This window comes from Cydia splendana, chromosome 27, assembly GCF_910591565.1.
Source record: "Cydia splendana chromosome 27, ilCydSple1.2, whole genome shotgun sequence".
In the NCBI taxonomy this organism is placed as follows: Eukaryota; Metazoa; Arthropoda; class Insecta; order Lepidoptera; family Tortricidae; genus Cydia; species Cydia splendana.
In genome coordinates, this window is record NC_085986.1 from 8,543,380 (window position 1) to 8,555,504 (window position 12,125).

The window sequence follows — 12,125 nt, forward strand, 5'->3', positions numbered from 1 at the left end:
GTAAAAAACCTAATGGGTGTCCCGCAGGGGTCGTGCCTCTCCAACACATTGTTCAGTATTCTGCTAAACGACTTACCGAAAACCATAAAAGGCGCTCAAATTTTTATGTACGCCGACGACGTAACGGCGGTAGTAAGCACGACATCTGGACGGGAGTTGGAGAGAGCACTAAATAACGTAATGAATCAGCTGCACGAGTGGTTCCGAACAAACGGCTTGGCACTTAATAAGGAAAAGACGTCCTTCATGACGATCAAACTGAACGGCCACGCCAGCTCACCCCTGAGAGTGTGTGCGGGCGGTGCCCCTATACAGCAGGTGACCTGCACACGTCTCCTCGGGTTTCAGCTGGACAACGCTTTAACATGGGAAGCGCATATCGACGAGCTGTGCGGCAAGCTGGGGCGCGCGTGCTTCGCGCTGCGGAGGCTTACGCTCACCGCCGGAAGACCTGCGGTACGAGAGTGCTACTTTGCCACAGTGCACTCGCTTCTGACATACGGCGTGGAACTGTGGGGCCGCGCAGCTGACTGGAAACGCGTGTTCGCCATGCAAAAAAGAGCTGTCCGCGCTATGGCCAGCAAGGCAGCGGATGCCCCCGCACGTGACCTCTTTCGGGACATTAAGATCCTTCCCCTCCCATGTCTGTTCATACATCAGATTGCGGTGTTCACGCGAGAAAATATTGCCAGGTTTAAATGTAAAGGTACTAACGACAGGTACAGCCTCCGCAGTAACATACATAAAAATAGGCTGGTAGTCGAAACACACCGACTCGCCAAATCAGCGAAATTGATCCATATTGTGGGACCTAGCGTGTATAATCGCTTGCCTGATAGTATAAGAAAAGCAGCTACCACCGCGGGCTTTAAGAATAAATTAAAAATGTGGCTCGAGACTCACGTATTTTATAGTTATGAAGAATTCTTTAACCTACCTATTCTAATATAAGCCAAAGTGTTGCGAACATGTATTGATGTATAAATTATGTATAATACCAAACATGGTAATATCTGACATGTAACTATTGTTATTAATAAATTATTTCATTTCATTTCATTTCATTTCATAAGAACAGATGTAAAAAAAGTAATGAAATAAATGCATTTGTATTTGTATTTATTCTTTGGTACCCCGCCCCTCTACAATGTTCAGATGTTGCTTTTTGTGCGCCTCCATCAGCGCCATTGTAGGTAAAATTCGTCGCACGCGTCCGCGCCAGTTAACAATGCTCATACTATTTTTCGTTAACTCGCTCCGTGCAAAGCGCCAGCTAGCGGACGCCCTAATGCAACTTATCTCTTCTATAGTCTGTATCTTTAGGTATTTAAATAAAAATAAACAAACAATTTGTACATTTTCGGGTAGTTATAACATTTATTGGTTAACTGACCAACTACAAAACCGCCTGGATCTGTCACTGAACGACCTGACTTTAACCTACATTATTTGATCGAGTAACCTTTTCATCTACCCTCAACTGGCTTAAGGAGCCATTTGAGGGCAGATTTTGTTTACTTTTATTTAAATACCTAAAGATACAGAGTATTGTATCAGATTTTCAGTAATTTCCACTCACAGACCTGTGGTATCGTGTATACGTACCAAGCAAACAATAGTTCTCTCCCATCTCTTCGACAGACACATAGGCTTTCGACCGAATCACAGTGTAGATGCCACCAACTGTAACAAAGATAATTAAGGTATTAGTAATTAGTATTAGTCCGGTTTTTAATCACATAGCCCAGTTATAGATAGAGAGTTACTGTCACGGTAAATTATGTAGCTACAGTACATTTACTGCCATCTAATAAGAATAAGAATAATATTTATTTGAAAATAACCTTGTTTACAAATATCATTAGGTATCCTGTGGCCCCACACTAGTGTAGCCTGTAACGTGGCAGCTGACTTCGCAATCTTTCGACAGACGATTAAAACTGTTAGAACGCCATTTGACTTTGATCCTTATTCTTTCACTGATATGTGTTAACTTGTTAAATATTAATATTAAGGCCATCAACTCAAGAGTAGTCCAAAGGTATGGTGCAATTAGGGTTGCCAACCGTACTATATTATATAGTATTGTACTATATTTTGGCTCTCTGTACTATATACTTTTGGAAAAATACTATATAATATATAGTACGCTAAAATACTATATATCCGATTAAACGTATATTACACTCATGTTTAGTATTTTATCTAAAAGTACTATATTTTTTTTGAAATGTACTATATTTTTGTGCCTTATTCTGGAAAATACTATATTCCACCAAAAAAAAGTTGGCAACCCTAGGTGTAATCTTTTCGAGCGATGGCGCCATAACCTTTGGCCTACAGTCGGGTAGATGGCGTTAATTTCAATATTTAACAGATTAACACATATCAGTGAAAGAATAAGGATCAAAGTCAAATGGCGTTCTAACAGTTTCCATCTTTTGTCGAAAGATGGCAGTAAATTTACAGTGGCTACATCATAATTTACTTTGACACTCTATTTTCTTTGGTAATATATTACCCAGTTTCCGAAACAAGTCGTAAGACAATCCTAAACTGGTTATCCCCCTGTCTTCGTAAAGGGTCTTGAGCAAGTACAATGCCCGTATTATGTTACTGAGATGTCTCATGAAGGTATTAGAACGTAACAGGTACAAACGAGGGTAAGGAAATGTAGTCAGCTAAATAGGTAGGCTGCGTTTCCACCAGCTATGTGCAGTACCGTCTTTACCATAAGGGCACACGGGGCCCATAGTGCCCAGGGCCCCCATCTTCAGGGGGCCCCGAAGGACAGACAGTAACAGTATATTCTATTACCCATAATAAATAGAAGATCATAGTAGTAAAATGTTAGTTAAATTAGCTTTCTTTACTTTCCAATAGGGCCCCAAATTCTTATGTGCCCAAGGGCCCCAGCATAGTTTAAGACGGCCGTGGCGATGTGCGAAGATGCGTGGCGAGGGATGCTTGTTATGAATCAATAGAATCATAGAAAAAAAAAAGTTAAGAAAGAATGGTAACTCCATACATCAGTTTTCTTACCAAAACGCGAGTTATTTCGTAGTCGACATCTAGCGTCAAGTAGTGGAATTTATCAGTACTGCTACTTGACAATAAATGTCGCGGCGAATGAAAACTCTAATGCTCAACAATTTTCACCTAATATTATAACCGCATTAATCGGAACTCTATTTTCAAATCTTTCTGCTTATAATATTAGTTGTAAATTGTTTTAGGAGTACATTTTTCGTCAGTAGCAATACTTCTGACATCTGTCGGTCTAGCATGAGTTGCGTTCTCGCGCGCGACTCAATACATCTGGCGCGACTTCAAGTATGGACCAGTGTTGGCCGAAAGCAACGAAAGTTAATGCAAATTGAAAATGTTGGCCATTAACCATTATAAATTGAATCGTAAACTGTAAGCGTCCGTTACGGTTTCAATTTATAATGGTTAATGGCCAACATTTTCAATTTGGATTAACTTTCGGCCAACACTGGTATTAGAGATGCGCATAATCGTTCACTGAGTTGAAAAGAGTGATTCATATCTTTCGCTCGCGGTGATATATATCACTCATTTAGCTCATTTAGCTCATTTCGCTCAGTAGATCTGTAGATTAAATAGTGAGTAGAGAGAGATGTCAATCAATCAGATTGATTGAATTGTTTGGTTTGATTTGTATTACCTACGCACTTGATCGTTAAAAAATATGCATTATTAGTGTTATATAAGCTATACTATACATACATTTACTACAATATACATATTAAGCAGATTTTCCTTCATACTTGGACAGGCTTAGGACTGTCAATCTAGATTTTTTAGGTTAATAATAAAACGAGGGAAAAACAAAGTTTCTCCTAAACGTACCTCATATTAAACATAAACCCCTCTAATCTAGATTGGCAATTATGATGAAAATCTGATACTATATAGTGTACATTTCATAAAAATATTAGACTATCATTACATTAATTACACTACCTAAGCCCGTCAATTAAATCTTAAACTAAAATTGGTCAACAAACGACAGCCGTAGTCTGCTCTCTCGACATCCAACAGTACTCTGTACATAAAAGTGCGTAAATGGGATGGTTATATAATACGCACAGCCATAAGTGCGACGAAGAAAGCAAATCACACGGTACGGATCCCGCCATGTTTTCCCGGCACCCTCCGAATTCATCCGAAACGCTCCGAAACCGTCACTCCGCATCGTCTCACTCGTTTGGCTGGGCCCGCTCATTCGATCATGAGTGGGAAAGAGCGAGCAAGTAACACCGATATAAAAGAGTTACTGAGCGAAATGAGCTAGTCAAATCTGTACTGAGTTGAAGAGTGAGCTAGTTCAATCAAAAGATACAGTTCATTTGAATCACTCGCTCGCGAACGACACATGTCTAACTGGTATGGACTCGCGCGCGAGAACGCAACTTACAACTGACCGCCTGGTGTCAAGTAGCGGTACTGATAAATCCACTACTTGACGCTAGATGTCGACTACGAAATAACTCGCGTTTTGGTAAGAAAACTAACGTTTGGAGTTACCACTCGTTCCTTACTTCACTTTCTCTATGCCAGGTGTGGCTCACTCCGCGATTTCGCCGCGTCGCAACAAGTAGCTACAAGTACATCCGTCCCACACTAATTTTGGTGGCTAGCCATAAGCCGCGCGTGGCGCTTGCGCCACCTAGCGGTCATATCTGTCCTAATCGTAACAGACGCGTTTTGTTAGACATTGAAACTTCTGTACCTTAGTATTATTATTTATTCTGTCTATGCTAACAGGTAGGTAGGTACCTTTGTTGGCGGCCTCCCACGCCGTCTCAAAAGTCCACCGGTTCTCATCGCTGGCCGCCTGCCCCTTGTCCAAGTAGGAAAGCAGGTCGTGCGTAGACTCCGAGCGGTAGAAGCGGCGAGAGGTCCTGTCGCGCGACATTGTGCTCTGTGGGAGAAGGAATTAGATTCAGTTTTATTCTGTAGAAGCCCCGTTAGGCCACGGTCCATTCCGTGGCCTGGATTTAGATTTTTGTTAGATTTTAGGGTTTTATTTTGTTAGGACAATACTTGCTAGACATGACCATAAGTCGAGTATTCTTCATGCAATAATTTATCAAAATATCTGGGAGACCGAGCTTTGCACGGAAAACATAATCCCACCAAAAACATTTCATGTAAAGTGTTGCCATCAAAATATCTGGGAGACCGAGCTTTGCACGGAAAACAATAATAACTCAAAAATGCGTGCAAACTTTTTCCCAGAGATAAGACCTGGCTAGATCCATTTTTCGCCCCCGAAAACCCTATATAGCAAATTTCATCGAAATCGTTAGAGCCGTTTCCGAGATCCCCGAAATATATATAAATTATAAATAAATATAAAAGAATTGCTTGTTTAAAGGTATAAGATTTGGCAGTTAACTTAAGTTCAAATATGAGAAGAAGTTAATACAGAAACAAAATGTTAGGTAAGTAAGTAAATATATCTCTGGTTAGGAAATGTTTACATGATTGTTACTTGTTACTCAATTATGCCTAAACGGATTTAGATGAAATTCGGCACACATATATTTAACATCCTGGAATAAGACGTAGGCTACTTTTTATCCCGGATTTCATCCCCTCAAGGGATGAAATGGGGGTTGAAAGTGCGGTTGTACGTGCAAGTAAATATGTATAAATCATAACAGTGCAAGATCTGGCGAATATCCAAAATCTGGTTATTAACGTCCACTACGTCAATACAGAAAAAAAACCGACTAAGTGCGACCATTACGCAAAAAACGGCAAAAAAATCACGTATGTTGTATGGGACCCCCACTTGAATATTTATTTTATTTCGTTTTGAGTATTTATTGTTATAGCGGCAACAGAAATACATCATCAGGTGAAAATTTCAACTGTCTAGCTATCACAGTTCATGAGATACAGCCTGTTGACAAACAGACAGACGGACAGCGGAGTCTTAGTAATAGGTCTTAGCAAGACACGTTCGTACGTTTCCGTGAAAATACGATGGAAAATAATTATGCGCTACTTGTAGGTTACCTACATACTATAATGTTAATAGTATCCAGAAAGGAAAATTGGGACTACATTTGTATGGAGGCATCCTTTCCTCTTAACTTCACTATGATATGACAGATATGAGACACACCTCCAACACATCCTATACATTCATAATACATTACAATGTCTCGTACGAATACATGACATGAGTATAAGATAACCAGATGATTAAACCTTGTAAAAAAGTTGTTGAGTAACACCAAATATCGTGTTGATGTAGGTATATAATTATAGATAAGCTCCTTATAGATATAGTTACGCATGCGTGGTTATGAAATGTCTTACAGGCATGGTTTCTTATCATATCACTGAATATCACACACGGCGCCTATACGATTAGGTATTTATATAAACAAACTACTTATTATGCCTGTGACATTCGTATAAACACGCGTACACGCATGCATATAGGATCGCACTCGCGAATCTTATATATTATTTTATACTCTTTGCGCGAATCGTTCGAATATTTTATCAATGGCGGAATGAAATAACTGAATGGGTAACTGGCTTGATAGAACGGTAAATTTCTATCAAACATCTGACTAAATATATCGCTTTCCTACGATTCCTAGGATTTAGATATATAGGGACCGTGCGTGTTGGAGGGTCTGCCATCTTGTGACCTTAATCGGAAACATATGTGTACAACTGCACATAGGTTCTGCCATCTTGTGGGCTACATCGGAAGTATAAACGACACATTTACGCCTCGCGCCAATACAATGTAAGATTTGCAGTCTCATTATTTACTTAAGTCATTTTTTATGTATGTTAACTTCATGGACTTTAGCTCACCTACACCTCAATGTTATTTGCATTTTCTATACGGTCTATTGGTGATAAGACAGTTTGAGATGACTATCTATGAAGTCAAGTGTAAAATTATAATCCATTTACGTGCGTCTGTCAGCAAAAAACGGGCAAGTGCGAGTCGGACTCGCGCACTAAGGGTTCCGTACCGTTACGCAAACAAAACACGGCAATAATATCAAGTATTTAATTACACAAACGGGTCTACCGCGATATAATTTCATTGTTTTTACCTTGAATAACCTTCGTGTAATTAAATATGTGTACAAAACGCGAGAGTTTAAAGTGTTATAATAATATCACGTTTGTTGCATGGGAGCTCCATTTAAATATTTATTTTATTTTGTTTTTAGTATTTGTTGTTATAGCGGAAATAGAAGCCTTTTTCAGAAAATACGTCGACGACGGACGACGACGTGAATGTTGACGTAAACTAAATGTATCTGTGTACAATATCTTATCATTTACGTCTCTCGCTTTATCACGGTAATATCATATAATTTGCGTCTGTTGGTTTATCGCGGCGGTAAACCGTGCGTGGCCGATGATCGCATGATAGTATAAAAACCAACCATTGTAGCACGAATAGGTACTAGGGAGTTTACTAATAGCAGGCGTGGCTCACTCCGCGATTTCGTCACTTTGCTACAGGTAGCTAAAAGTACATCCGTTTCACACCAATTTTGGGGAAAGCCATAAGCCGCACGTGGCGCTGTCGCCACCTAGCGGCCATATCTGTGCTGATCGTAACAGACGCGTTTTGTTAGAGAGTGAGTGTTTTGTACCTAGTACTATTATTTATTCTGTGCTAATGCTAATAGCATAAGTAGGTTAAATAAAAACCGGACAAGTGCGAGTCGGCCATGCTATAACTACTCTGTTCAAAGCCGATTCTGTCCAGTTGACGACGCCGAGATCGAGGTCTTTCTGCACTTCGTCTCTCCAGGCTGTACCTAGGGCGTCCAGACGGCTTTGGACAGAAACATGGCGGTCTTTGGTGTCGGAGGCCAAGATCCACTTCGGGTCGTTGCGCCACAGCAGTAAGTGCGAGTCGGACTTTATTGTTAAGGGAATAAGAGCGTGTCAAGGTAATTTTGAACACCTCGCCCGCTTAGCAACTTCTGCTGCTGACTGTAGGTAAGTCAGGTAAGTATAAAAAATATTTAGTAATTATTTGTAAGTAATATTTTATTGACCTAAGTTAGCGAATCCGTTTTTGCTTGGGCAAAAATGCTTTCGTCGGATGTTCTCCTCTAACCAGTCGCAATTCTCTGATTCTTGTGAACAGAGGGTCTACCGCGAACGACGTTCAACGTGTTGCCTTGCTGTCACACTTACGTTCGAATTCACAAGAGCGACAGAGAGGCAACAAGTCGAACGTGGTTCGCGGTAGGCACTCTGCATTGATGATTAAATAGAATTTTATAGGCGATATTTTATCACTACACCTTATAAAATAAAGTCCCCCGCCGCGTCTGTCTGTATGTTCCCGATAAACTCAAAAAACTACTGAACGGATTTTCATGCGGTTTTCACCTACCAATAGAGTGATTCTTGAGGGTGGATTAAGTATAGTTTGCCCGTGCGGAGCCGGGGCGGGTCACCAGTTTATCTATATCAGCGGTCGGCAACCTCTTACTTGCGGCCCGCGAGTCTCCCTGGCTATTTTGTATGTAATATTGACAAACGACAATGTCTGGTAAAGGGGGTCCCTTTGTTTCCCATAAAGTTTTAAGTCATAATGTATTGTTTGTCATATTATCGTTAGTCATAAAACTGAAACCGTTAACTTTTCAGGATTTTCGTAAGGTTATTCTATAGATAGGTTAGGTTAGGTTTGTTTTATGGCAATCCTGAAAGGTTACGCGTTTCTGAGAAAAACCAATTATGACTAACGAAAATTCGGACAAACAATACATTATGACTTAAAACTATTTGGGAAACAATAGAGACCCCTGGTAAAGTCATAAATATTAACAAAGTGCGGCCCGCGACCACTTCGCTAACTGCTATCGTCTAGTACCCACAACACAAGACTTTTTGAGCTTACTGTGGGGCTAGGTTGATATGTGTAAGATTGTCCTACTGTATTTACAGAAGTGCATAATTATTTTCCATCGTATTTTCACGGAAACGTACGAACGTGTCTTGCTAATTCAGTCAGTCTCGGTACAAAAAGTACTGAGGTTGAATGAAGTAGCATGACAAATACGAACGTTTCCGAGAAAATACGATGGAAAACAATTATGCACTATATCTGTATTTATTTATTTATTTATTTACTTTTTAAGAGCGCTGGTAGCCTAACGGTAAGAGCGTGCGACTTTCAATCCGGAGGTCGCGGGTTCAAACCCCGGCTCGTACCAATGAGTTTTTCGGAACTTATGTACTAAATATCATTTGATATTTACCAGTTGCTTTTCGGTGAAGGAAAACATCGTAAGGAAACTTTTCCTCTGGTTTGGAAGGTCAGATGGCAGTATAGCTTTCGTAAAAACTAGTGTCTACGTCAAATCATGGGATTAGTTGTCAAGCGGACCGCAGGCTCCCATGCGCCGTGGCAAAATGCCGGGATAACGCGAGGAAGAAGAGATCTGTATTTATTTATTTGTTTATTCAAGAGAGTACTTTGAAAATAGTAAGCATCCAAAGTTGATTAACCTTTCCTCACTTTTATTGTAAATGTTATGTTATCGATACTCTATTCACTCTCAATTCCATTATCTTGTTTTTGATTATGTAACGGCATATAACTCGGCCTTATCTGCCGTTATTAATGTGATAAACAGTATAACTATAGTTATCCAAAGCCACACATATTTGCAAGGAGGATAAATACTCATAGTTTTTAGGGTTCCATACCCAAAGAGTAATAAAAACGGGACCCTATTACTAAGACTCCTCTGTCCGTCTGTCTGTCTAGACAGTTGAAATTTTCACAGATGATGTATTTCTGTTGCCGCTATAAGAACAAATACTAAAAACAGAATAAAATAAATATTTAAGAGGGGCTCGCATATAACAAACGTGATTTATTTTGCGTAAGGAACCCTTCGTGCGCGAGTCCGACTCGCACTTGGCCAGTTTTTTTTCTAAATGAATAAAGTTTTCATACTTGTTAAATTTCCAAACCGTTATCATGTACAGTCCGTTTAAAATGACATTGAAGGGACTGATGGATTATGGTTGTTATAGAGACATTGATTACACGCTAATTCTGGCGTCAGTTCAGTCCATCATTCCATTGTTGCATGGACGGTGACTGACGCGAGAATAACACAAAGAGGTTACACGATCAGTCTCCTATCAGTTTTCTGTCATTCAAAATGGACTGACAAATATTTTCAAAAAATTTAAATTTTCATCAGTCCAGACCATCAGTCCATCAGTCTGCATGTTACACGATAACTCTCCCGTCAGTCTGAAAAGACTGATGGACTGAACTGACGCCAGAATTAGCGTGTAACCGATGTCTATAACCAAGATTAAATATTCTGCCCTCCTGCTGAATAGCGCTATCTCAAAAACAAAAGATTTTGAAAATGGAATTCTCAGTAATAGGAAACTAAAGTATAAGTTAGCAATGAATTTTCTTTTGAGATAGCGCTCTTTGGCTTAGAAGGGCAGTATTGTATACCAAGACAGGACCTAAAAATTTCATATTTGTACCCAGTTTGCTGTTATAAGAAAAATCATTATAGAGTCTGACCAAGCCATGACTGCACAAACTTTGCAGTGACAGTGTCTAATGTGCCATTATAAATCAAATTATTATTTTATTTACTATTTATTATTTTATTTGATACACTAGCAGCTCTTGATGCTTATCTTCTTATCTTATGTTTTATTTTGCACTTTTTAAAGTTGTAAAATGTGTCCAGTCTATTTTTGAAAGTGTTGACCGACCGTGCACTAACAGTTTCTGGTAGGGAGTTCCACACATTTACCACACTTTCTGCAAGAAGTGTTTTCTAGGGTTGATAAGTTTCTGTGAATATATGACATGATAAGTTTCTGTGAATTCATAGTAGCACTGCCACACTTAGTTAATGCAGAGTTAGATAAACAGACTTTAAACTTGTAGTATTTGTTTATTATAGCAGCAACAGAAATCACTATCACCGTTCATGAGTTATAGCCTGGTGACAGACAGACAGACGAACGGACCGACAGAGTCACAGTAAGAGGGTCCCCTTTTTACACTTTATTTGGGTATGGAACCCTTAAGTTTCTCAAACAGAGCACAGCAAGAACATCTCGTTGCATATTTTATATCCAAGATTAGCAAGGTTTTTATTTACAGGAACAAGAATTAACGATCTGAGGAGAATGTCTTTTTTATTGACTTTCTCTTTTCTGCAAGACTAATTAATACAGCTTTTTATTGAATAAATTCAGCAACTATTATTTTCTGTTGTATTATGAAAATCCATATGTTTTTGTATTTTTAGGACATACAAAACGGAGCTTATATTGTACAAAATAGGGCATTATATCTGTCCACCAAATTTTGTCGAAATATAGAAAAAAAATCGGCAGCAAAACAGCCCAACAGCCAGCCAACTAAAACTGATAATAAATTATATAATAATTGAACAATAAAATAAATTCTGTCGAGAATATAGAACGCGGAAACAAGTCTGATAAATATTACGCACGTAAAAAAATACGTTATCTCTTATATTGACCTACAGAATACATAGTAATGTAAATCGAAGCAATGTTTTGTTATACAAATTACGTCGTGAAACCGGAAGATATTTAAAACTATTTTTAACCACGCCGCGTGAATGAAAAGCAGCGTCGTTGTGAGGCATTACATCTCATATATATCTGCACTTACCTATTAAAAACACGCAAGTTACCACCGACAGCAAGAAGAGTTACTACACAGTTTTATCACTTAAAACACTAAGTAAAACGTGGTGGGAAGCGAGTTGGCACTGTAAGAGGTATTACGGAATTTATTTACGTAAATTCGGGTGCGGGATATATGACTTCGCGGGTAGAATATCCAAATGAAAATAGTTTTTATAGGTTAGCAAACGTCAAACTGGTTTTACTTGAAGGTCACCTTGATGTGACAGCGTTGGGGCGTTTTTCATACTCCTTAACTTTACATTTAGATTGTTTTTAATAAATGGCGCTTGCGCTCGGTACCTATAGATGGTCAAGTAGATCTTGTCAGTCGATGTGTCGGAAGCCGGTGTTGCTCGAAGTTTTCAGTAGAAAAAGGCGGC

The 12,125-nt window shown here is 39.2% G+C and overlaps 1 protein-coding gene across 1 annotated transcript in view; it reads right to left on the reverse strand.

Annotated features, from left to right (window-relative positions):
* Nucleotides 1–11,998, reverse strand: part of LOC134803803 (glycogen [starch] synthase) — a 43,121-nt gene extending 31,123 nt beyond the window's left edge. The window contains exons 1-3 of the mRNA XM_063776639.1: nucleotides 11,729–11,998; nucleotides 4,804–4,948; nucleotides 1,606–1,683 (exon numbers count right to left, since the gene is read on the reverse strand). Of these exons, the coding sequence (XP_063632709.1) occupies nucleotides 1,606–1,683; nucleotides 4,804–4,942 (217 nt within the window). The 5' untranslated portion in view covers nucleotides 4,943–4,948; nucleotides 11,729–11,998. The remainder of the gene's footprint in view (nucleotides 1–1,605; nucleotides 1,684–4,803; nucleotides 4,949–11,728) is intronic.
* Between the last annotated feature and the right edge of the window lie 127 nt (nucleotides 11,999–12,125).